Genomic DNA, 25489 nt, shown 5'->3' with positions numbered 1-25489 from the left:
ATCTCACGGTTTGTGGGTTTGAGCCCTGTGTCGGGCTCTGTGCTGACAGCTCAGAGCTTGGAACCTGCTTTCAGATTTGGATTCTGCTTCCCCCTCTTTCTCTGCCCCCCTCCCCTACTCATGCTCTCTCTCTCTGTCTCAAAAATAAATATATATAAATATATAAATAAATATATATACACATACACACACACACACACACACACACACAGTAGGCTTGGGGTGCCTGGGTGTCTCAGTTGGTTAAGTGTCTGACTCCTGGTTTCAGCTCAGGTCATGCGTGGTTAGTGAGTTTGAGCCCCACCTCAGACTCTGCGCTGCTGGTGTGGAGCCTGCTTGGGATTCTCTCTCTCTCTCTCTCTCTCTCTCTCTCTCTGCCCACCCTCCACCCCCGCTAGCTCGTGCTCTCTCTCTAAATAAACATGTAAACTTAAAAAAAAAGTTAAAAGGAAAATAAAAACAAAACAAAAATATACAGAGTACGTTCACGGTGCCTGCTTGCGAGTTAGAGCCCCACCTTGAGTATAGAGATTACTTAAAAAATAAAATCTTAGAAAAATAGTAAAAAATATTGTATAGTAAAAAAAAAAAAAAACAATTAAAAGAATTAAAATGTTACACTAGAAAAGTCACTTCACTGGGTGGCGCAGTCGGTTAAGCGTCCGACTTCAGCCAGGTCACGATCTCGCGGTCCGTGAGTTCGAGCCCCGCATCAGGCTCTGGGCTGATGGCTCAGAGCCTGGAGCCTGTTTCCGATTCTGTGTCTCCCTCTCTCTCTGCCCCTCCCCTGTTCATGCTTTGTCTCTCTCTGTCGCAAAAATAAATAAACGTTGAAAAAAAAAATTAAAAAAAAAAAAAAGAAAAGTCACTTCATGTAATATAAAGCAGTAAAGGCATAAATTCTAAAAACAAACGAATAAATAAATAAAGAAACAAACAAACAAAAATAAATTCCACACAAGAGCATCACGGTAAGTGGAACGCTCGGACTGCCACCCAGACACCCCTAGGCCGCCTACAACTCCCAGCGTGCCTGGCACTCCCAGGCTCCCTTACCGGTCAAGGCGGAAGGGGAGGGGCTAGTAGACCTACCTCCTGTGAGTTGTAGTCTAGCTGCGAACGAAGGCGGGGCTGTGTGAGGTTGGTGGATCCGGAGGCAATGAAAAAGCAGATCTGGTTGAGCGCCGGGCCGACAAACCAATGGGCGTGCGGCTTGCGGGAGGCGGGACTTCCGTCAACGAAGTCCTGGTGAGCGGCTGCGCGAGGGCGGCCACTTCCTTTCTTGGCTGGCGGCGAGAGCGGAGGGTGCGCCATGAAGGCCTCGGGCACGGTAAGGCGAGCGCGGTGGGGCAGGGGGCCGGGGAGTGCGGTGCGGAATGAATCCGGGGCCCCGGCAGGTGGCGTGGACCGGGTAGAGGGAGCGTGCGCCCGGCTTCGTCCCTCGCCACGCGCGCCACTGCCTTCAGGTGCAGCCAACATGGCGGCCATAGCGGGCGCCGCGTGGAGAGGCTAATGCCATGCTCCCGGCCCGCTTGGAAATCACGGGGCCCGAAGAGGCCGGGCCTTCTTTCCGGGGGAAGGGACAAGTTGCGCGACTTGGACGCTCGACCGACGGGACCTTGTTGAGCCTCCGAGCCTCAGTTTTCCCATTGGCGAAGAGGACCCAGTGGGAGGGTGCAATAATATTACTCCTCTCGGCGTGGCTGTGAGAAGTAGAAGAAAACTATAAACCCGAGCTGACTCCGGGAGTGCGAGCCTTATCTGTGACAAGTGCTAGGTGAAATCAGGGCGCTGTGGTGCAGAGATGGAAGAGCAAGTCCCCGGGACCAAGGGGGTCATGTACAGCTCTCCAGCCTCAGGCCAGCCGCATCGGTCCCTTCCTGAACGGGTGGTCCGTGGGGCTGAGGAGTCAGATTGAGAGGTGGGAGTATGAGCCGAGTTGGCGATACTTGGGGCTATTCTGTAAGTAAAACAGCAAGTCCGTGAGAGATACGTTCCTTTGTACTATATCGCAGAGTTTTGCCTTGGCCGACATACTTGTCTGTGCATCCGTGTGAACAGGGAGTTTCCACTGGGAAGTCCAAACCCCTTGGACTGCTGCTGGGAAAACTGAGGTAGCTGCAGGTCCCGTGGCAGCAGTGCTGAGAGTCCAGGGCTGGGGAGGGCACTGGATTTTTTTTTTTTTTTTCCTGGTTCTGCCTGGAGCGTGCTGTGGGATCCCAGGCTGGTCACTGTCTTTGGGCCCCCGAGTGGAAGAGAACTTTGGGAAGACGTAGTGAGCCGCAAAGATGCAACGGAGTTAGGAGGCTGCAGGCCTAGGCTTCAGCTTTTCCCAGGAATGTAAACGGAAGGAGGAAGGACAGTGAGATTGATAGCCCTGCCCAGCTTTCTGGAGCCGAGGCAAAGGGTACACAGGCACCTTAGTGAATCCTCCCTGCCCTCAACCCCTGTTGTGGAAAGGCTGGGACAGTGGCGTGGCTCCTTCATCAGGATTCCACACGGATGCCCTGGGAGGGGACAGTCTTCTCGGTCTCCTGCTCCGTATTGGGAAAGGGAACAGGGTCAATCTTCACGGTTGCCTCAGAGCTCTGGGTCAGGCCTCATCTCACCCCTGTCTCTCTTTCAGCTGCGAGAGTACAAGGTAGTGGGGCGCTGTCTGCCCACCCCCAAGTGCCGCACTCCACCGCTGTATCGCATGCGAATCTTTGCACCTAATCATGTTGTCGCCAAGTCCCGCTTCTGGTACTTTGTGTCTCAGCTGAAGAAGATGAAGAAGTCTTCAGGGGAAATTGTCTACTGTGGGCAGGTACGGGGCGTCTGAGACAGGGTGGGGTCTGGAGTGGGTTGTTTACACGTTCCTGTGGGGGCCTTAGAGTTCCCAGACTTCATAACCCCTGGTCTGTTCATATGTGCTGTTTAGGCCCTAGGTCAGGATGGGACGGATCCCTCAGTGCCCTTTTCCTAATGAAAGAGCCCAAGGCCCAGAAGGGTGTGGCTGGCATGCCGGGACACCTTGGCTGAGGCCCGCACCTTTGCTGGACCTCATCTACGAAGGTGCTGTCACTTAGGCATGTTTGCTGTGTTGGGCACTGGACTCTGCGTCATACGGCCGCACAGGGTGGCAGCTGGTTTTTGGTCTAGATAGACCTGGGTGAGTGGCGTTTGGGAGGAGCCTGGAGCTGGTGGTCCACATGGGGGGAATATCCAGGCCTGGACTGCTGTGTGCCCCCAGCTGTTACGGTGGGAATTTGTCCTAGGACAGCAGGTTTTCCTTGTGTACTTTAAAATTCAAAGACTGGGAAATAGGCTCGGGAGAGGCCTGGGGCTGGGCTGTCCTTGGAGCAGCAGGGGCAGATGATCAGCCAGGGTAGTAGAAGTTGGGCTCGAGCCCGCTCACTACGCTTGCCTCAGCCAGTTTCTTTGGCAGGTGTTCGAGAAATCCCCCTTGCGGGTGAAGAACTTCGGCATCTGGCTGCGCTACGACTCCCGCAGCGGCACCCACAACATGTACCGGGAGTACCGGGACCTGACGACCGCGGGCGCCGTCACCCAGTGCTGTAAGCTTCCAGTGGCCACAACCCGGTTTCTCCTTTAGACTCCCCTCGCAGGCGTCTGCAGCTCATCTGCCTGTGTCCTCCCCCTCCTTCAGACTGAGGCAGGACGGGGAGTGGGTGGTCCCAGGCATGGTGGTTGGGATGCAGAGGCTGAGGGGACAGGAGCGGAAAAGGATGTTCCGGGTGCATCTTTTTCTGGAGCCTGGCAGCAGGGGGACCCTTGGAGTTGATCACTCGTGTGGCGATAATTCCCACCCAGAATCTGGCCGGGGCCCTGTCCGTAACGGATGTGGTGCCAGTGGCCCCAAGTGCTCCCAGGGCAGGTTGCCTGCCGGGGCCAAAACCGAAGCACCTCAACCCAAGAACTGCTGTTTCTTGTAATAGCGGTTTAAACAGAGGTGCTGACAGCAAGTTGATCTCGTCGCCTTTGGGGGGCTGTGGCCGTGCTCCTTGAAGTGAATTGAGAGGTTCTACAACCCTGGTAGCCCACGCCTGTTGGGGTCTTTCCGGGTCAGTACTTGACGGGGGGTTTAAGGAGTGCGCGGACCCCCGGCACACGTTCACCTTCACCCTCTGCAGACCGAGACATGGGCGCCCGGCACCGTGCCCGGGCCCACTCGATCCAGATCATGAAGGTGGAGGAGATCGCAGCCAGCAAGTGCCGCCGCCCGGCAGTCAAGCAGTTCCACGTGAGTGCCCTGGGGGCCCTGCTGGGTGGGCTGGGCTGAGGGGGGGGTCTCCCCTGGAACATGGAGCTGGCCTAGCTGCTCCCCTGTCCCCCAGCCTTGGGAGCTGCCGGAGGCACTGGGTTTGACGCAGGAGCCCAGTGGGGGGTGGCCACACCTCAGTGGCCCCTGGAAGAAAGGTTAAGAGGCTTCGTCCCCCTCACCCATCTCTCCTTACCACAGGACTCCAAGATCAAGTTCCCGCTGCCCCACCGGGTCCTGCGTCGCCAGCACAAGCCACGCTTCACCACCAAGAGGCCCAACACCTTCTTTTAGATGCAGAGCCTCCCTGGCCCCAGGTCCGCCCAAATAAACTCCTTGGGAAAACCCGGGTGCTCAGACACGCTTGTATTCTTTGTACACCCTGCAGAGCTCAAAAGGGCGCAGCCAAGCTGTGAGTTCTCTGCTCCGGCAGGGGTCTTTCTCTCTTGAAATGGGACCCAGACACTTGATTTCTCCAGAAGGGGAGCTCTAGAAATGAGAAGGCCACACCCCCTGGGACTTCATCCAGCAAGGGGCTGTCATGGGCCGGGTCCTAGAGCCAGAGGGCCCATTTTTCAGCCCCATCGACTGGCCCTCTGCTGTGAGCTTTGTAGCGTGTTGCAGGCCAAAAGGTTTGGCCCCTAAACCTGTTCCACCTGCCTTGTGAGGCACAGGCCTCCACTCTCCCCTCGTCTGTGGTAAGCTGTGGCACTTGGATGCCTGGAAGGAATCGGGATGTTAGGGTTGGTTCATTCCACCTACGAGTTTTCCCTTCCAGGCTTAGAACCCTAGTCTCTGGTTCCGGGATCCTCAGAGCAGACGTGAGGGGGCACCTGAGAGGGCTGTGAGCTGTGGTAGTTTGTCCTTCACTGGCTTGGGGGCCCCTCAAAGGACACCCTAATCCTGCCCAAGGAGGTGAAGGACTCACTGGGTATCTGTCTCCAGGCAACCGCTTACAGCCTGGGGAATTCTAGGCATGAAGCTAATCCCACCCTGGCTGAGCCCGTCAGGAGGCCGACACAGCCAGGAAGGAGCAAGGATCTTGGGAGGCATCTGTCCTTGGTGTGTGACCTTGAGCAGCCCCGGCCCTTTGAGCCTTGATGTTCTCAGAAGATGAGGGCATGGAGCAGATTTAATTTACTCGGTTGACAGTACTGGGCAGAGTCGCAACTACGGGCACCGGGGGCAAAGGTCAGTCAGGATCGCCTTCTATTCCGGGGAGCCGGGGAGTGAGAAGAAGGCAGGGCAAGTCCGTGTGGAGTGGGGTGTGGGGAGCAGTCTGCGCTGGAGTGTCCCAGGCAAGGGTACAGCCTCCCCTCTCCCACTTGGGGGGAGGGGGCTAGTTGGCATGATCAGTCTGAGTGGTTTCCGGAAAACCAGGTCCTTTCAAACTCCACCTATGCTTGGAGCGGCACCCAAGCCAGGGTTTGTGCACAGCCAGCCGTTGTCATAGGAAAGACCCCCGAGGATGGGGTGCCAGGCTTCCGAGACTTTCGCGGCTGCCCTGCCTGCTGTTCTCGAGTGGTTCTTTCCCATCTCCAGGCCTTTGCGCTTTGATGGCTGAAGAAAAATCACTTCTTAGGATTTGAATTTGCTATTTTCTTAGGAGGTGGGCACTTTTCTTTAAGTAAAAATACTTGTGTGGTCTCGGCTCATTTCTCTACGGGGCTGCGGGTCATTTTTTAAGTTACTGTTTTGTAAAGGTCTTTATGTATGTAGGTGGAAGATGTGAAAAATACATGTTTTTCCCCATAGATGGTACAAATACTTTTCTAGGGCACTTCATGTTTCTTAAGGTATGTTTTGGGAGCCAGGCTAGAGGTTTTGAACTTTTTGCTTTGTTGATTTCATTAATCTTTTGGGATTTTGGGCAGAAACCCCTCCTCCTTCCTCAGTAATTGGATCTCTGTATCTAGATGCCCCCTACAAAGAAAAAATCATTTCCCAGTCTTCTCATCTAGGAGTAATCATGTGATACTAGCAGTGGTGATGTCTGCCATTTCCAGGATGTCCCCATCTGGCTGGAATAGAGGCAGGATGGCCGGTGCGCCAGCAGCCCTCTTTGGCCATCGAGAAGCCACACTTGAGCAACAAAGTGGAAGGGCCTCGGACACCTGACCCTGTGTCTGCAAGATTAGAACATGGAGAAGGAGCCTCAGTCCTGCTTGGACTGGAATCTGGAGCTCTTCAGTCAATCGTGACTTGGTCTTGAGGTGGCCCTGATGGTTGTGCCTGGGGCTAGTCACTACCCACTCAGCTTTTGTTCTGTGTGAAGTGGGGGTGGGGATAGTTCAGGTGAGCTAGAGACTGGATGCATCACTGGGAAAGTGGAAGGCCAGGGCCTCGACAAACTATCCATGTCACAGCCTGGGGGCTGGCTGGGAGGGCTCTGCCCAAATCGGCCAAATGGTGGGGTCGGTCCCACTATTGAGGGACCTTTGAACAGATGACGAGTGCACCCCCCCGCCCCGGCCATCTACTCATTCTTGCCTGCAGACCCCTCTACTGTGTCCCCACCCCACGGACCCTGCACAGAGCAGCTGGCAGGAGGTGGAGACCGCTGAACTGGGCCCTCAGTCTCCAGAGGTAGGTGAGGTGCTGGAACCACGCAGAGCGAAAGCCCAGAGTAGGTGGCGATGGGCCCTTCCTTGTAAGGCCCATGAGATAGGGCTGGCCTCTTGGACTTTTAACCCTCTGGCTGGCTGGGGTCCAGGGAGGGGAAGGTTCTTTTGGGATCACCCAACCAGCTCAGGTGGACAAGAGTGTGGAACCCGCAAGGCCCTGGTGGGCCTCTCCTGCTTCCGGTGCTGAGACTCCCAGGTCCTGTCCCTGGCTTTGTGCAGGTGCCAAGTGTCATTCCTGGGCTGGGAGCCCTGGCGGAGAGACCTCACGAGCTGCCCCTCACTCCTGAGTCAGGGACCATCAGGGACAAGGGTGGGCACCAAGGCAAAAGTGGGACAAGTGGGGGTCCCAGAAGACCTGACCCAGATCCTGAAACCAAGAGAGACCGAGAATTGTGGAATCCTAGAACCCAGTTGGGGTCCTCAGGATGTAGGAATCGTGGAATCTCAGAGCACGCAGCACCGTTAGTAAAAAAAAGTTTGCTTTTACTGAGTGCAAGGTAGAAGTTCAAAGAGCCAGCCAGAAGGTCATGCTGGAGCCACAGTAGCTCGTAACCAGGGAGCTGTGGGAGCACTGTGGATGCCTGGGCAGCAGGCAGGGTTGGGGACAACAGATACGCGTGCGACAGCCCCTTGTGCGCTCAGACTGCAGCTGCCCAGCCTTCAGAGTCTCCCTGCCCCTCCTCCTTCACCGGGCTGTGTCCTGCTTGCCCCCTCCCTGTTCTGTGATGGGAACTGGGCAGTCCGGGAAGGTAAATCTCACCACCCTGCTCCCTGTACCCCCCTAACCCCTGAGAAGATGGTCCTACACACCTCTTCAGGGTTCCCAGAACACGTTCCCATCCACCCATCTCTCCCCGCCACACAGCCACTGCCTTGATTGGACATGGCGGTGGGCTTTTCAGAATCTACAAATCTCACTAGGTCCCTCTGGCTCCAAACTCTCCAGTGCCCACGATCCCTCCCCTCCCCACCGCCAGCGCCCTCAGAGTAAATTCCACACACTTCACCAAGGCTCGAGGTCCCTCGTGGCTTTCCCTGTCTTCACTCTGCTCATTCCACTTGTTCCACCTCAGGGCCTTCGCACTGGCTGTTCCCCCTGCCCCAAGTGCCCTTCCCCCCCACCCCCCAAGCTTGGCTCGTTCCCCGCCTTCAGGTCTGCAATCACCTCAGAGAGCTCCCCTCCCCGAAGCCCCACATAAAGTCGCCCCCCAGGCCGGCTCCGTCTCCGACTTGACTTCACGCTTGTCACCCGTCAGCTTCTGAAATGTGCGGTCGTCTGCTGGCTGGGTCAGTGCCCTATGCCGGTGAGCGGTAGGGGTCCGCCTGGATCCTGCTGCGCCCCCAGCAGCCGGGGCATGGTTCTGCACACAGTAGGCACTCAATGAATGCGCCTCAGCCCGAGCGTCAGTCTGTAGCCTCCCACCTCACAGTAGAGAAAGTAGAGAAAGGCCGGCAGGGGCTGGTAACCGCTCCCGGGACCCCCCCTGGCGATGAGGACTAGTTGGCCTGCTCTGCAAAGGTTTGCATATATTTGCATCCGTTTGCACGGCTTTTGGGGACGGGGATCCCCACCCGGATTTCCTCTTTCCCACCAGATTTTCCAGGAGGGTGCAGCGAGGCCGGGCCTGGAAAGCATGAACGCGGAGGAAGGAAAGGAACTCGGTGTCCTCCCCACCCTCCTGGCCCGCGTTGAGGAGTGCATGACAGCGGGCAACAGTGTGGCAGCCGCAGAATGGGAGTCCCGTGGGGCGGGGTGCAGGTCCGCTCCGCACCGCTCGTCGAGAGGGAGCGAGAAGGCAGTCCCCCCTCTCCCCCCCCCCTCCCCCGCCGGACACGAAGGGATGAAGGGGGGGGAGATGCTGGACCAAGCGAGAGTGGCGTGTGTCGACCAGAGGAGACCACCAGGGGGCGGCAGAGGCTTGGGGAGGACTCCGGTACCCCGTGGTTTTGATCCCTCCCGCTTTTGCAAGGAGGGAACCCAGTTTGGGGAGACCAAGTCAGGACTCAAGCACAGAGGTCCGAGCCTCCAGTGGCCAAAGTCCCTCTGGTCCACCAGCGAAGGGCCCCAAGACGACAGCGTCTGCGTCCTTTGATGGCACGACCCCAGGCAACGGGCTTCGCCTCCCCAAACTGGGTCTGCTCATCTGTGCCATAGGGACGTGTCAGATACTACCTCCCAAGTAGTCGTGGTCCTCCATTTATTCTGGCTCATGGCCACGGACAGCCCCTCCCCCATGACCTCCATTATACATACACTTAATGCCTGGCACAGGACAGTCGCTCCTTGCCGGTGCCGTGCTGGAAACCACAGATGAATAAAGAGTGAATGAGGTGCTTACTCTGTGCCGGGCTTGTATTATGCAAGTTCAATTTATTTCTCCGAGGCAGGGGCTGTTATATGCCCATTTACAGATGGCGAAACTGAGGCCCAATGACAAAGATTCCCCCAAATGTGTGCATTTAAGCCCTGAACCCCAATGTTTCCCACTCAGCTTAGCCCGAGGTTGGGGCTTGGTGATGCCCTCCCACTGGGCTCCGGAGAAAGGGAGTGGGTCCAGATGCCAGTTGGGGGAGGGGTTCAAGCGGCAGGACAACCCAGAAAGTGAACCCCTGTCCCGTGGGAGAGTGAGCTCCCCTCAGCCTAAGGCACAGAGGGAAGCACAGCGGCGAGCTGAATGCGGAGGCCACTGCTCCCAGCTGTGTGGCCGGCCTCAGGTGAGTGACATATGCCATCTCGGAGCCTCAGTTTCTCCACCTGTCGACGCGAGACATCATCAGCTCGTGGTGAGAGGAAACCGTCACACAAAGTAAGAGGGGCGTTTGGGAGCCTCCCCCAGCAGCCACCCACGTGGCCGGTCATGGGCCTTTCTGACCCAGTCCTGCGCGGAAAGGGTGCGGGTCCTGCCCGCCCCCGAGTCCAGGGGCGGAGTTTCGCGCACCCGGGGAGGCCAATAAATTCACAGCCGGTCGCCGCGAGCTGCCCCTTTAAGCCCCACGGAGGCCACCGGTGGTCAGCGCTGAGCCCAGCCCCCAGGGAGAGGGACCGACGGCCGCTGGGCGGGGGACACGCCGCTGCGCTGGGCAGCCCCGGGCCGAGAGGGGGAGGCGAGGTGGACGGACAGACAGACGGCAGACGCGTAGACTCCGAGGAGGGACGGGGAGGCAGACGACCGCCGCGAGGATCCACAGATCCCTTGCCCAGGGAGCTCCTGCCCGAGTCCCTGTCGCTGCCTCCCTCCAGGGAGCGACGGAGACAGGCGTGCGGCCTCGCTGCGGGGGCCGAGCATCATCCCGCCTCCACGCGGCCCTGCCTCCTCGGCCGCTGCGGGTTTCCCTTCCCCGGGGCACGCGGGGTGGCTAGAAGGGCAGAGGACGCGCTTGGCCCCCCGCACCTGCGCGTCATGGCCGCCGTCCAGGGCGAGGCGCGGGCCGCGTTTGGACCCTGGGACTACGGGGTCTTCGCCCTCATGCTGCTGGTGTCCACGGGCATCGGGCTGTGGGTCGGGCTGGCGCGGGGCGGGCAGCGCAGCGCCGAGGACTTCTTCACCGGCGGCCGGCGCCTGGCGGCCCTGCCCGTCGGCCTCTCGCTGGCCGCCAGCTTCATGTCGGCGGTGCAGGTGCTGGGCGTGCCGGCCGAGGCCTACCGCTACGGCCTCAAGTTCATCTGGATGTGCCTGGGCCAGTTGCTCAACTCCCTGCTCACCGCGGTGCTCTTCCTGCCGGTCTTCTACCGCCTGGGCCTCACCAGCACCTACCAGGTACCGGGCGGAGGCCCGGAGGCAGGACCCGCCCGGCTGAGGACGCAGGGATGCGGCGGGGAGGCCCTGGGACTTTGAAGCGCTGCCCAGGGGGCCGCAGGCGGGCTCTCGGGTGCTTTAATGGGGAGAGGAAGGGGGCAGGCAGCCCTACGAGAGGGTTCTGGGAAGTCGCCCCAGGCAGTGGGGGGAGGGTCAGGAAGGAGGAAGAGGAGCCGCCGTCCCGGTTCTCCTCGGTGGAAGCCCGCGAAAGGCGGAGCCAGATGTGCACGGAGTGTGGGAAGGCTCATACCTGCCCCCCACATGCCTGGGCGTGCGCACGCCCGAGCCGTCGCCGGACAGCGGGCGCAGGGTTCGAAACCTGACTTGCCTCCTCCCTCGGCCCGGGTTTCCCAAGTGTCAGACGGGGCTGATTAGGGGACCTCCCTTCAGGGCAGCAGGTAAAGGGATTAAAATCGTGACCGGTCCACAGTGGGAGACCGACGAGAGTTGGCCACAGGCGCTGGGCAGTTCGCGTGTTTGTTCAGAGCGGCGCCGCCCCGGGGGCCAGTTAGCCGCCAGTGGGGGGCGGAGGGACGTGAGCACTTCGGATGGATCGGGCTTCCCGGGCACACGCCTTGCGCACAGGTTGTCTGCAGACCGGTCGGAATGTGTGCGCTTGGCGGGGGCCCCCGCGGGGACGAGCGGAGAGCAGAAAGGCCTCCGGAGGGAGGGCAGAAGCCTGGAGGGCGGGCGAAGCACCCCAGAGGCCTCGATCTCCTGGGTAGGACCTGCCCAGGTGACCACGAGCCTCGGCTCCTCCTTGCAGTACCTGGAGCTGCGCTTCAGCCGCGCTGTGCGGCTCTGCGGGACCCTGCAGTACCTGGTGGCCACAGTGAGTGGCCTCGGTCCTGCCCTCGCCCGCAGGGTCCCGCTCCGGTCCCGCTGGGGTCCCGGTCTTCGTCGGCCCCGCCCACAGCACGCCCCCCGCCCCACCCCCCACCCCCCACCCCCCATCCATCACTACCGGGTCGCGCGGGTCCCACCCCGATCCTGGAAGGCCCCGCCCAGGCCCGGCCGCAAACGCTGGCCCCGCCCCTTCGCGCCCGGCCCGGCCCCGCCCCCGCCCGGCCCGGCCCCGCCCCTCCGCCCTCACGCCTCCCCTCCCCACCTGCTGATCCCCTGCTGTCCCGACGCCGCCAGCTCCGGCACCGCTCTCCTCCTCGCCTGCTCCTTCCCCCTCCTCTCCGTGGGCCTCACCCGGCCCCGCTCTCTACTTGCAGATGATGTATACTGGCATCGTGATCTACGCCCCCGCGCTCATCCTGAATCAAGGTTTGATTCTAGGAGGTCAGGGGAGGGTGACGGGGAGGGCGCAAGGGCTTCAAGACTAGACCAAAGCAAAGGGGAGGAGCAGCCCAGGAGACCCTTGGAAGGAAAGAATCCTGGAGAGAGGAGGGGCCTAGGCCCTGGGGCCAAGTCCGCCCCCTGCCCGGAGGCCTAATGGGGGGGGGTTCCTTGCACAGTGACTGGGTTGGACATCTGGGCATCGCTCCTGTCCACCGGAGCCATCTGTACCTTCTACACGACTGTGGTGAGTGCCCCCCTCCCCGCCGCCATCCCCACCCCACGTAGGGGCTCCATGCCCGCTGGGTGGGGGACACCCTGAGGGCATCCTCCCCTCCCTCCTTTTCCTTCCTGCCAAGGAAGCCTGCATCCCAGCTGGGCCTCAGTTTCCTCATCTTAATAGTGAAAAGTAATTTGAAAGGCTTATTGCGGAGAGTTCAGGGATACGCCAGCTTCGGGACGGGCTGGATCCGGGGGCTACAACAGGATCCCCTGGGTCCCTCTCCCATCTCTTGGGGTCGCATCAGCTAGGAGTTGTCACAATAATAATGGCAGCCATCACTCATTCACGCACGGAACACTTGTGTGCGCCAGGTGTTATTCCAAATATTTTCCTCAGATTAACTAATTAAATCCTCCTAACAACACCGTTTTACCGATGAGGAAACAGGCAGAGAGGGGGCATCGGTCCCAGCCCCTGCTGGTGGCCAGACTGGGTTTGGCTTCAGGCAGATCCCCGTCTGACCCCCTGTCTCCCACTCTGTCACATCTTGCAGGGCGGCATGAAGGCTGTGGTCTGGACCGATGTGTTTCAGGTCGTGGTGATGCTCACCGGCTTCTGGGTTGTCCTGGCCCGCGGCACCGTGCTGGTGGGTGGGCCCAGGCATGTGCTTGACATCGCCCAGAACCACTCCCGGATCAACCTGATGGAGTGAGTAAAACGGTGGATGCCTCCTGCTCCCCTCCCCAGACTCCCCACAGGCAAACCCTTTGTTTCCCCTCTCTATACTCCCCCAGCCCCCATCCCTCCATCTGTCCCACCACGTCCCCCAGCCCAGAATGGAGACTCCAGGCTCTCGGAGGCCCCAGCTGGGCACAGGGAGAATGGTTTTTGAATGCGTACGTGGTCGACTTAATAAACAAACGAATAAATTTTCAATCTGGCAAACTCCTACTCACACTTCAAAACCCATCCCGCAAATCCCCTTAAGGCCCATAAGGTCCGGAGTGTCGATCTGGGGCCCTTGAGAGGGTGAAGTCAGTATGGCATTCCCTTATGGCTGTCCTGCCCTGCCCTTCTCCAGCTTTAACCCGGACCCACGGAGCCGCTACACGTTCTGGACTTTTGTGGTGGGTGGCACATTGGTGTGGCTCTCGATGTATGGTGTCAACCAAGCACAGGTGCAGCGCTATGTGGCCTGTCGCACAGAGAAGCAGGCCAAGCTGTGAGTGTTTCGGAGGGGCCGAGTGGGGGCGTCAGGGCCGCGCTGCCCACCTCCTCTGCCTGAGGCTGCCCCTCCCCACAGGGCCCTGCTCATCAACCAGCTGGGCCTGATCCTGATCGTGTTCAGTGCTGCTGGCTGTGGCGTGATCATGTTCACGATCTATATAGACTGCGACCCTCTCCTTGCAGGGCGGATCTCTGCCCCAGACCAGGTAAGTCCGGCCCGGGCTCCTAGGCCACTCCTACCCTCCCCACCCCCACTCTGAATTTCTACACTCTGGGGGGTGAGGGTAGAAGAGAGAAGAGCCTGCACAGAAGCCCAGGGGCAGGAAAGAGGATCTGGAAGGATTAGGGAAGATGAGGCAGTGTGGAGCTTTGGGGGGAGGGGCGGGGGGAGGGTGTGAGTAGGGGAGGGGCGCATTCAGATTTACAGTCAGACTCCCTGAGGGATATCAAGGGGATAGGACCGTGGTCCAGCACGAAATGACGGTGTTGAGATTAATAATAATCACCAGCTCTCGTGTCCCAAGCACCTACTCTGTGCCTCATGCTGTTCCCTTCACAAGCAGTTGGTCTCCCATAAAATCCTTCAACATGCGATGAGGCCAAGGCTGTCACGGCCCCCACTTTATAGATGGGGAAACTGAGGCTGGAGTAGGCGGGCAGCAACTGCCCAAGGTCCACAGGCAAGTCAGGGGCAGCACCAGGGCCAGGACCCATGCCTGGTTCAGAGTCCGTTCAGCATGAGCAGAAGGTGGAAGGCTGTCCCACCTGCTGTCCTCCCCTGGGGTCAGATCCTGGACTGTGCCTGACTGTGCAACCGCAGGCAAGGACTGCACCTGTCAGCTTTACTGTCCTTGTCAATAAAATGGAGATGACACGGGACTCTGCCTCACTGGGATCCCAGGGCTCTGTGCGCGGTGGGGGCTCAGTGACTATCCTCGGGTGTATGCAGTCAATCAGCAAACACACACCAAGTGCCCGCTGTGAGCCTGGGCTGCACTGGGCCCTGGGGACATGCAGTGTGAAGACAGACAGAATCCCCTGTCCTTGGGGTGCTGCTGTCCTGGAGGTCGACCCCTGCCTCCCCCCAGTACATGCCCCTGCTGGTGCTGGACATCTTCAAGGACATGCCAGGAGTCCCCGGGCTCTTTCTTGCCTGTGCCTACAGTGGTACCCTCAGGTGAGCAGTCCTGAGCAACCCCGGCCACATTTGAGCCCCCGTGGGATAGAATGTTCTGGGCGTGTCCTTCATTTACAGCTCCTGCTTGGTCCCCAGTGGGCAGCTCAGGGCCCCACCTGAGTCCCCTCTCCCTTCCTTCTTTCCTTCCTTCTTCCCCCAAACACATGTTGATTGAGCACCTGCTATGTGCTACTGCTGTTCTAAATCCCAGGGCACGGCCGTGACCATGTGGTCCCCTGCTCCTGCCCTCAGGGGGCCTCACGTTCTGGTGTTTTCAAATATTGCATGACTTCTGTCACACCCCTGCTCCACGCACCCGTTCTCTGTGCCCCAATTTTGATGGCTCTGTAACGATAACTCGTGTCCTTCGTGTCTTTGGTCAAGGGTATCCTTGCGCCCGTGGGGGTGTCTCAGGTCTGGGGGCGGGGATGGTGGGACGGTAGACACCTCCCCCACTCTTGGGGTATTCTGTCACCCAGGCCTCTGTCCTTGGGCTGGGTGGGGTCCTGGGAAGTCAGATGGCCTGAGCAGCCGGGGCCTCCCCCAGGGGGTGTGTGGCCAGTCCCTCGATGGGACCTGATGACCACCCTCCCCGCCCCCAGCACCGCATCCACCAGCATCAATGCCATGGCCGCAGTCACCGTGGAGGACCTCATCAAGCCTCGGCTGCCGAGCATCACACCCCGGAGACTCGTGATGATCTCCAAGGGGCTCTGTGAGTTCCGGGGTGGGGGGTGTGCAGGGGGGAGACTCAGGGGCGGGGCAGGGGGGCATCTCCCTGCTGAGGGTGACATCCCCATCTGCTACAGCGCTCATCTATGGCTCAGCCTGTCTCACCGTGGCGGCTCTGTCCTCACTGCTGGGGGGAGGCGTCCTCCAGGTGAGCCCCCCCTCCCGGGCCCAGCCCCATCCCCGCAAGGAGGGGGCCATCACCTGCATTGAACTGAAGTCCGCAGAGGGCCCTAGCTTTTTTTTGTGGCGGAACTGGGTTCTGTCTGATGCCACGGGCCTGATGCATTCTGCAGCCAGCCACCTGGCTGGTGGCACCTTGAGGTGGGAGGTGGGCGGTGGGTGGCTTGGAGGCGGGACCGGAATTTGTCAGGACAGAGAATCAGCGGTCTTTGCCTCCCACGCAGGGGACAGAGGCAGGAACGGGGAGTCCCCTCCCCTTTGGGGAAACTGAAGCCGGGAGGGGTCTCTCGAGGCCCGCAGTGGGATTCCTCAGGTCTGGCTTTCCCAGCGGGGTGACTGACGCCAGGAGAGGTGGGGTGGCGCTGCCCTCAGCTCCCCCGCCCCCACCCACTGTCCCAGGGCTCCTTCACCGTAATGGGAGTCATCAGCGGCCCCCTCCTTGGAGCCTTCATCCTGGGAATGTTTCTCCCTGCCTGCAACACTCCGGTGAGTGGGGGCGGGCGGGGCACAGGGTTGGGAGGGGGAGAGGCTTCTCTCCCCTGACGTAGGCTCTGCCCCCAAGGGTGTCCTCTCCGGGCTGGCCACCGGCTTGGCGCTCTCGCTGTGGGTGGCGGTGGGCGCCACTCTGTACCCGCCCGGCGCTCAGTCCTTGGGAGTCCTGCCGTCATCGGCCGCCGGCTGTGCGGTGCCCTCCGCCAACACCTCCGGCCTCCAGGGCCTGCTCGGGGCCACCAACACCTCCAGCAAGAGCCCCAGGTGAGCGGGTTGGTCTGAAGGGTGGGCGTGGCCTGAGAGGGTGTGCCTGGGGGCGGGGCTCTTAATGAGTTACCGAATGAGAAGGAGGAATGTGTTGGGGCGTCCGGGTGGGTGGCTCGGGGCGGTTGAGCGTCTGACTCCGGCTCAGGTGATGATCTCACAGTTGGTGGGTTCCAGCCCCGCTTCGGGCTCTGTGCTGACAGCTCAGAGCCTGGAGCCTGCTTTTGGATTCTGTGTCTCCCTATCTCTCTGCTCCTCCCCTGTTCGCACACTCTCTCTCAAAAATAAATAAGCATTTAAAAAAAAAAAAAAGAATCTTCTTGGGAAGAGGTGAGGGAAGGACATTCCCAGTGGAGAGAGGGAAAGTGCAAAGGCCCTGAGGCCACCTCAGTTTAGTGCCTTCCTACTATGGTGAGGTTTGGTGAGGTTGGGGGGGTATTTAGTGGGAGGAGAAAGGTTAGGAGATGAGGTCCAGATGAAGAATTTGGTCTGATTCTTTATTATAAATATTATTGAGGTGTAATTAAAATCAACCACTTAAAAGTGGTTTTTAGTAGATTCACAAGGTTATACGACCGTCACTATTAAGTCAAGAACATCTTCATCACCTCAAATGGAAGCCCCCTACCCATTAGCAGTCACTCCCCATTTCCCCCTCCCTCCAGCCCCTGGCCACCCCTAATCTGCTCCTTTTTGCTACGGACCTGCCTTTTTTGGATATTTCTCATACATGGAATTATCCAACATAGGGCCTGTTTTGTCTGGCTACTTTGGTGTTTTCAAGTTGTTGTTTTTTTGTTTTTTGTTCTTGTTTGTTTTTATGTTTCCAAGGTTTATCCACATGGTAGCACATATCAGGGCTTGATTCCTTTTTATGGCTGAATAATATTCCCTGTACGGATGGACCCCATTTTGTTTAACCACCCATCCCTTGGGCATCTGGGTTGTCTACACTTTTTGGCTACTGCGAACAGTGCTTCTGTGAACATTTGTGTGCAAGTCTTGGTGTGGACATGTGTTTTCATTTCTCTTGGTTTATACCTAGTAGTGGAATTGCTGGATCATATAGTAATTCTTTTGTTTTTGTTTTGCTTTTTAAATGTTTATTTAAGTAATCTCTATGCCCAAGGTGGGGCTCGAACTCACGACCCTGAGATCAAGAGTTGCATGGTCTTCTGGCTTAGCCAGCCAGGTGCCCTCCCCCAACCCCACATAGTAATTCTACGTTTGACTTTTCAAGGAACCACCAGACTGTTTCCCACAGCGGCTGCGTGAGGGTTCCAATTCCTCTGCATCCTTGAGAAGACGTGTTATTTTCCATTCTTTAAAATCCTGGGGTGATTGGGTGGCTCCGTCAGTTGGGCACCTGCCTTCAGCTCGGAGCGTGATCTCACGGTTCGTGAGTTCGAGCCCCGCATCGGGCTCTCCGCTGTCAGTGTAGAGCTGGCCTCAGATCCTCTGTCCCCGCCCCCCCCCCGCCCCTGCGCCTCCCCCACTCACGCTCTCTTTCACTCAAAAATAAATAAACATTAAAAAATAATAATAAATTGGGGCGCCTGGGTGGCGCAGTCGGTTAAGCGTCCGACTTCAGCTCAGGTCACGATCTCGCAGTCCGTGAGTTCGAGCCCCGCGTCAGGCTCTGGGCTGATGGCTGGAGCCTGGAGCCTGTTTCCGATTCTGTGTCTCCCTCTCTCTCTGCCCCTCCCCCATTCATGCTCTGTCTCTCTCTGTCCCAAAAATAAATAAACGTTGAAAAAAAAAATTTTTTTTTAAATAATTAAATTCTAGCCATCCTGGTGAGTGTGAAATGACATCTCATTGTAGGAGTTTTTTGGTCAGTTTTTAACCTTTATTTCATCTTTCATAAAGAACACAGAAGAGCAGATATGCAGTATCATTTAACGATGACTTTTATTTTTTTAACAGGTTTTTTTTTTTAAGATTTTATTTGTAAGTCATCTCTACACCCAACACGGGGCTCGCACTCACAACCTTGAGATCAAGAGTCACATGTTCTACTGGCTGAGACAGCCAGGCGCCCCCCTAATGAATATTTTTAAACTGCCGAAGTTTAGGGGCATGTCTGGCTGGCTCCGTTCGTGATGTGAGCAACTCTTGACCTTGGGGTCATGAGTTCAAGCCCCATGTTGGGCATAGAGATTACTTAAAAATAAAATCTGGGGGTGCCTGGGTGGCTCAGTTGGTTAAGCGTCCGACTCTTGATCTCAGCTCAGGTCACGATCTCATGGTTCATGAGACTGAGCCCCACTTTGGGCTCTGTGCTGACTGCACAGGGCCTGCTTGGGATTCTCTCTCTTCTCTCTCTGCCCCTCCACACCTGGTGCTGTCTCTCTCTCTCTCTCTCTCAAAAAATAAATAAATACGCTTTAAAAACTTTGTTTTAGATAATAAAATCTCTAAAAAGTAAATTAAAAACATAAACTATAGAAGTTTAGATTATAAGTCAAAACTTTCTTTTACCTAAAACATAATAGTTATTTTCCTAATATTACTCACTAATATAGGGCTGTATAAACATTGACATATAATTCAAATACCATAAAATTCACCCTTTTAAAGTGTACAACTCGGGGCACCTGGGTGCCGCAGGTCCCAGGGTCATGGGCTCGAACCCCGTGATGTGGAGCCTGCTTGAGATTTTCTCTCTCTCTCTGTCTCTTTCTCCCTGTGCCCTTCTCCCCTGCTCATGTGCTTTCTCTCTCTCTCTCTCTCTCTCTCTCTCTCTCTCTCTCTCTCTCTCTTCTTAAAGCAAAAATGAAAGCCAAACCAAACCAAAACAAAACAAAAAGTGTACATCTCAGTGGTTTTTAATATACTGGAAGCCTGTACCTCCCTCTCCCCTCCACCTGTTTCGCTCATCTCTCCGCCCCCTAATCATTGTCATTTTGATTTGCATTTCCCTAATGACTAATGATCGACCATATTTTCATGCGCTTATTAGCCATTTTTACATCTTGTTTTGAGAAATGCCTATTCGAACCCTTTGCCTGTTTTTTAAGTGGGTCATTTCTTTTTTATGGTCAGGTGGTAATTTGTATGTTCTTTAAATCTGTACGTAGTCGGGACACTAGATCCTTATCAGATGTATGATTTGCAAATATTTTCTTCCACTCTGTGGGCTGTCTTTCCATCCTCTTGATGGACAAAAGTTTCTGGGTTCGATGAAGTCCAGTTTATCTACGTTTTCGTGGGTTGCTTGTGCTTTGGGTGTCAGAGCTAAGAAACGATGACCTGATCCAGGGTCACAAAGATGCACACACCTATGTTTTCTTCTAAGCGTTTAATTTGGGTAGATTCTGAGGGTCCTAGGGAGCCACAGAGGGTGGGGAGCAGTAGCGGGAGGTGATCTGAGTTACCTTTTAGTAACGCTCCCTCTGGCTGTGTGTAGAGAACACCCGTGGGTGGCAGTGCGTTAGCAGGAGGGAAAGAGAAGTGAGCACTGCACACATCTGAGTGGGCAGTAATGGAAGACTGGGCTAGAACAGATTGGGAGTGGCTTTTGGACTCATGCCTGCCTCTCACACCCCCAGCCCCGGAATGGACCCCGGTCGACCCGCCTTAGCTGACAGCTTCTACGCCATTTCCTATCTTTATTATGGTGCCCTGGGAACGCTGAGCACTGTGCTGTTTGGAGCCCTCGTCAGCTGCTTGACAGGTAAGCAAGGTGTATGCCCTTCTCCGAGATCACCTTGCGCATCCCTCTGCCTCCAGGACCCCACCGGGCAGGGAGAAGAGGAAGGACATTCCTGTCAGCCAAATGGCCACCGCGTGCTGGATGCATCTGCAGCCTTTATGCTGTGGCGTCTTCGGGACAACCCCGCACTTCGCAGGGCTTGTCCCATTTTGCAAAGGCAGAAACTGGGGCACCCCCTCCCCCCTTCTACCTGACTCTAGTCCCTCCTCTGCCTCCAAAACTAAGTCTTTGCTAGAGGTCGTGGGGTGGAGCTTGAGACGCTGTCCATTGTGCTGAAATCTCTTCTCATCAGGGCCTTGGCGACTCCGTGTCCCTCCTGGAATTCTGAATGCCACTGAGAAGTGGAGAGAGATCAAGAGAAATCAATAGTGATCACAGTACCTGTTCTTGCTTCCTGTGTCTCAGACTTGACACTCACCTGGGCTTTACTGAGCCCTTTCCTGTGCCAGGCGTCATTCTAGATGCTGGGGAAATAGTGAACCATACACTGGACCTGCCCAGCCACCCACTGATGTATTACATCCCCTCACTGTAGATGAGAAAACTGAAGCCCAGAGAAGGGCAGAGGCTTGCCAGGGCACCCAGTGGGTCATTACTGAGCCCGAGATTGGGACCCATCAGTGTCTCCCTTCCCTCTCCCTGTGCTTGGTCTCCAGTTCCCATTGCCCTGTCACTAAATACCCCCATTTCCCTCAGGCCCCACCAAGCGCAGTGCCTTGGGTCCTGGGCTGCTGTGGTGGGACCTTGCACGACAGACAGCATCGGTGGCCCCCAAGGAAGAAGTGGCTACCTTGGATGACAGCTTGGGGAAGGTCAGTCACAGGGCTGGCTCCCAGAGCAGGGGGAAGGGCAGTGAAATGACTTTGGGTGCTCTGGGCATGGCCATAATTCAGGGGAGGGACATGGTGAGTCACTTTCTCAACCTCTTGTTACCTCCAGTGGAAAGCCTCCACTGAGAGTTGATGTGTCTTCAACACTTTTTATTATTCCCTTAGCAAAGACTGAGCAGAATTTCATACTGTTCATTTCCTTGTATCATTTTTACAATTATTTTCAATCTATGGCAGGTGAAACTGGTTTGCCTTTAGGGTGTTGATGTAAAGTCCCTCCTGTAAATAAAATTACATAATTCAAAAGTGAGTCAACTTGGAGAAAATCTTACATAAGAAACACAACAGGGAGTAGACCAACTTCAGCCAAAGCCATGTGGTTACTATGTGAATGCCCTGAATTTGGAACATGCTGTCCCTGATCCAGACCTGCCCCTGCTTTGGACTCCCTGTTTCATTTTCTCATTTCTTACGCACTTGCTGTGTCCCCAGGCCTATTCTGGGCTGGGGTTCGAGTCCACTGTCTAGGAGCAGCAGGGGAAAGCTGAAGTGAGAAATGAGTAGGATCTCAGCAGGTAATGAGGACAATAAAACAGGGTCCTGTGATGAGGGTGGCCTCTTGGAAGAGGTAAGAGCTAGAGCCCACAGGGAGGAGGAGCCAGCCTGCAGAAGATCTGGGGGGAGGGCACTGTTGATGGAGAGCACAGCAGGTGCAAAGGCTGAGGCTAGAAGCTTGAAAGGGGGAGGTATGGAGAGGGAAGGGATTTGGCTGGAGTGTTTTGAAAGCTTCTTCCAGCTGCTGAAGGGAAATATTTATTTTCTTGAAAGGAGAGCAGGCAGAAAGTCAGAGAGAGAGAGGGAGGTATGCATCCGTGCAAGCTTTAACGGCCTGGACTATAGGTCACCTGGGCATTGGGGGAGAGAAGTGGATGGGGACTTTGGAGGCAGAAGGGACAGGACTGGCTGATGCACTGACCAAGGGGACAATTGTGCAACCCTCCCCAAGTCTGTCCTTCTAGGCCCTCAGTGATCCCATCTGTGGGATGAGCTGACACAGAGCAGAATGGGGTCTCTGAATGGGATTTCTTCTCTCTCCCCTCCAGGGTGCTGAGGAGCTGCCCCCTGGAGCCAAGAGGCCTCCTGACTTCTTGCCCAGTGATGAGGACCATCCGCTCTTCCTGGGGCAGAAGGAGGTGGAGGGAGCTGACTCCCAGACCCCCAGCAGTGGACATGACCATGGCCAGGACCTTCGGGAGACCCACCTCTGAGCCAGCAGGCGACTGACCACTGAACCCCTCAGGTTCCTGGGATGGAACCTCAGGGTGGGCCACTCCCAGGCCACAGGAGCATAGCCTCGGGCTCCGATTGGCTGGACTGTGTCCTATGCAAATGAGTTTGGGACTGAATGTCCCGCCCTACGGAAAGAGGGGAAGCCCTGCCTTTAGGAGGTCATTTTATCCAGCCCCCTTCTTCCAGCCAGTCCCTAGTCTTAGGTGCTGCACCCTTGCCTGCTCCCCCAAAATGAAGCCAGATTTTTCTCCACGTTCAATGGAAAGATGTTGGAGTCCCCTCTGGACAACACGGGAAAACTCCAGGCCCAAGATGAGGGTCTGAGAAAGTCTCCAGGGCTCTCTGGAACATGTCTGAACCTTAGCAAGGATTTTGAAGGTCCTCAGGCACAACCCCCTGCACCCCATTTCACAGATGGGGAAACTGAGGTCTGGAAGGGGACAACAACTTGACCAAGGTCACAGAGCAAACTAGAGATTCATTGAGAGTTGGGCACCAGCTCTTCCTCCTTCACCTCTCTGTTTTCCTCCCTTTGAAGGGTCAGACATCATATGGCCCTTGACCTTGGGAGCAAGAAGGGAGGATAAAAGAGAAATAGTGTTTTCAATCTTCTACTTTGCACTTGGACACTCTCCATCGCATCTACTAAGAACCATGAGCCCCCTTCCCAGAGGAATACACTAAGGCTTAGTGGGGTTTCCTGAGGTCACACAGCAAGTTGGGTCTGGGCAGGGACAGGCCTGGGAGCTGCGTGACGCTGACGCTCCATTGCCAACATGTCACCGGTGAACAGGGTCACTTAGGTTGGGCAAACCCACATCCTGGGGATGCTCTTGACTTTGGTTAGAGACTTACTCCATGCACATCAAATAAATGGACTTTGACGCTTGATGTTCTGTGCTCTCTGAAAAATCATTCTGGCTGTTGCCTCCGCTGTCCTCCGTCAGATCTGAGTGTGAATCTCAGGGTCTCTTGACCCAAGCCTGTGAATGAATAAACCCGAGTATTTAAAGCAACAGAGCAAGGTAATAATTGCCACATCGGGGTGCATTGTGCTGCCCTTCCTGACCCCTAGCTTCTCTCCCCTTCTGACTTGCTCTTGAAGCACCCCTTCCTCACCGCTCTTTGTGCCTGGACCCTGCCAGTCTCCACACTGTCCTTGCACCTGCGCCTTGGGGTGGCTGTGGCCTCTTGAAAGCTGGCTGCACTCACCTCTGCCCACACAACTGCTGTGGCTCCTTTGGTCCCCAAGGGAGCATCCCCGGCTCGTTTCCATAGGGTGTCCCCAAAATTCAAGACCCAGAACCTCAGAACGTGAGCCTATTTGAAAACAGAGTCTTGGCAAGTGTACCTAGTTAGATTAGGACAAGGTCGTACTGGATTAGGGTGGGCCTTCAGTCCAGTGTCTGCGTCCTTATAAGAGGAGAAGAGGCACATAGGGAGAAAGCCACGTGGACACCGAGGCAGAGATGGACACAGAAATGGACACATCTACCAGGCAAGGGACACTAAGGTTTGCTGGAACCACCGGAAGCCAGGGAAAAGGTAAGAGAGGGATTCTCTCCTAGAGTCTTCCGAGGGAGCACAGGCTGCCAACATCTTGATTTTGGACTTCTGGCCCCCAGAACCGTGAGAGAATAAATGTCTATTATTTTAAGCTATGACAGCCACAGGAAATTAACACACGCTTCCAGATCTGGTCTCTCTCCACCCCTCAGAGACCTGGCCCTCTGTACAGGCTGTTTTCCGGGGACCTTTGGATTTGGACTTAAAAGGGACTGTTACGAATTTCAAACCGATGACTGAGCAGCACGGGAAGCGGACTTTCCACCGGTCGGGGGTGTTCGCTCAGAGCACAGCCCAACGTGGGGGTGAAAGAGGCATGAGGGGCTAAGACAGAACAAGCTGGTCTGAGGTTTTCAAGATCCAGCCAGGCTGGATGTATCAGGAGTTCGTTCCTTCTCATTTTGCTGAAGCTCAAACCACAGCTCGTTCATCCATTCACCGTGTCAGCCTTGAAGACAAAGCAGTCCGTTATTTTACCGGCAGAATGGGCTTATTTGGGAACGGCAGAGGAATTGCAATTCGGGACTCGCAAGCTGTGGCCGAGTCTAGAAGACAAAGGAGCGGAACATTACTTTGTAGAGAAAAAGAAGGACGTGGGGAGGGGTTGGGGAAAAGTGAGGGTTCAGGGTGGTGATGGTTTCTCACTGGCGGTTCCTCCTGCAGGGGTAGTAAAGTAAGCTCCTTCCTGCTGGAAAATGCAAGGTGGCTTCTTCCCCTTGAAGGGCCGCCCGCCGTTGACAAAGAGTTGGTAAGGCGTCAGAGCGCCCTCTTCTGGCCTCCCAACTATTTTAAACGCAGTTTCCCTTTCTGTTTCACATGCGGTTAATGAACACTTGGGTTGTTTCCATCTGGGGACTGTGACAGATAAAGTTGCTGTGAACATTCACATACGTGCCTTCGTGTGGACCCTGCTTTCATCACTCTTGGTTAAATACCCAGGAGTGAAATGGCCAGAGTCTACGGTGAGCGTGTGTGAAAGAAACTGCTGAACTGCCAACAACGTGGAAAGAGTTCCAACTGTTCCATATCTTCACCAGCACTTAGTATGGTTCATCCTTCTAATTTTGGTCATTCTCGCAGGTGGTCTACAACCACGGTCTTGATTTATATTTCTCTAATGACTAATGGTGTTGAGCATCTTTTCATGTGCTTGTTGCTTATCCATGTGTTTTTGGCCAAGCGGCTATTCAAACCTTTTGCCCATTTTTTAACTGCGTTGTTTATTCTCTTATTATTGTAAGGATTCCGTTTATATTTTGAATACAAGTCCTTTGTTAGCCATGTGCATTGCCAACATTTTCTCCCAGCTTGTGTCTTGCCTCTTCAGTCACTAAAGATGACCTTTGGCAGAACAGAATTTGTAGTTTTGATTTATCAAAATTATACATTAACATTTTTTTAATGTTTATTTATTTTTGACAGAGAGAGAGACAGAGCACGAGTGGGGGACGGGCGGGGAGTGAGGGAGACACAGAATCCGAAGCAGGCTCCAGGCTCTGAGCTGTCAGCACAGAGCCCAACGTGGGGCTCGAACTCACGGACTGCGAGATATGACCTGAGCCAAAGTCAGACACTCAACCGACTGAGCCACCCAGGCACCCCAATCAAAATTATACATTAAAAAAAATTTTTTTAATGCTTATTATTATTTTTTTTTGAGAGAGAGAGAGAGAAAGAGAGAGAAACAGAGTACGAGCAGGGGAGGGGCAGAGAGAGAGAGGGAGACACAGGATCCCAAGCAGGCTCCAGGCTCTGAGCTGTTAGCACAGAGCCTGACGTGGGGCTTGAACTCACAGACTGTGAGATCATGACCTGAACTGAAGTTGG

General features: G+C 56.0%; 2 protein-coding genes and 1 non-coding gene across 6 annotated transcripts; all 3 read left to right on the top strand.

Annotated features, from left to right (window-relative positions):
• The first annotated feature begins 1172 nt into the window (after positions 1-1172).
• On the top strand, positions 1173-4620 carry RPL18A (ribosomal protein L18a). The gene is made up of 5 exons (XM_015065591.3): positions 1173-1330; positions 2627-2806; positions 3428-3557; positions 4134-4243; positions 4463-4620. The coding sequence occupies exons 1-5, from the start codon at positions 1313-1315 to the stop codon at positions 4553-4555; spliced, it is 531 nt and encodes a 176-aa protein (XP_014921077.1). The 5' UTR covers positions 1173-1312; the 3' UTR covers positions 4556-4620.
• LOC113593622 (small nucleolar RNA SNORA68) lies at positions 3900-4032 on the top strand. The gene has a single exon (XR_003413900.1). It is a non-coding gene; the product is annotated as a small nucleolar RNA SNORA68 (small nucleolar RNA).
• Positions 4621-8613: 3993 nt separating the features above from the next.
• Positions 8614-23644, top strand: SLC5A5 (solute carrier family 5 member 5). Of its 4 annotated transcripts, none has more exons than XM_027038333.2 (15): positions 8614-10643; positions 11449-11514; positions 11903-11954; positions 12146-12213; positions 12782-12897; positions 13271-13411; positions 13493-13622; positions 14505-14593; positions 15196-15308; positions 15403-15473; positions 15905-15991; positions 16068-16261; positions 19813-19937; positions 20673-20788; positions 21910-23644. In XM_027038333.2, exons 1-15 carry the CDS (start codon positions 9612-9614, stop codon positions 22072-22074), a joined length of 2565 nt encoding a protein of 854 aa, XP_026894134.1. In that variant the 5' UTR covers positions 8614-9611; the 3' UTR covers positions 22075-23644. The 4 variants fall into 4 exon arrangements, with proteins under 4 accessions (XP_026894134.1, XP_026894136.1, XP_026894132.1 ...); XM_027038331.2 differs by having other exon boundaries at positions 8616-10643; positions 12743-12897; XM_027038335.2 differs by lacking the exon at positions 20673-20788 and having other exon boundaries at positions 12743-12897; positions 21910-22040.
• The last annotated feature ends 1845 nt before the right edge of the window (positions 23645-25489 follow it).

This window comes from Acinonyx jubatus, chromosome A2 (assembly GCF_027475565.1).
Source record: "Acinonyx jubatus isolate Ajub_Pintada_27869175 chromosome A2, VMU_Ajub_asm_v1.0, whole genome shotgun sequence".
Taxonomy (NCBI): domain Eukaryota; kingdom Metazoa; phylum Chordata; class Mammalia; order Carnivora; family Felidae; genus Acinonyx; species Acinonyx jubatus.
This window is presented reverse-complemented; position numbering and strand designations above follow the sequence as displayed.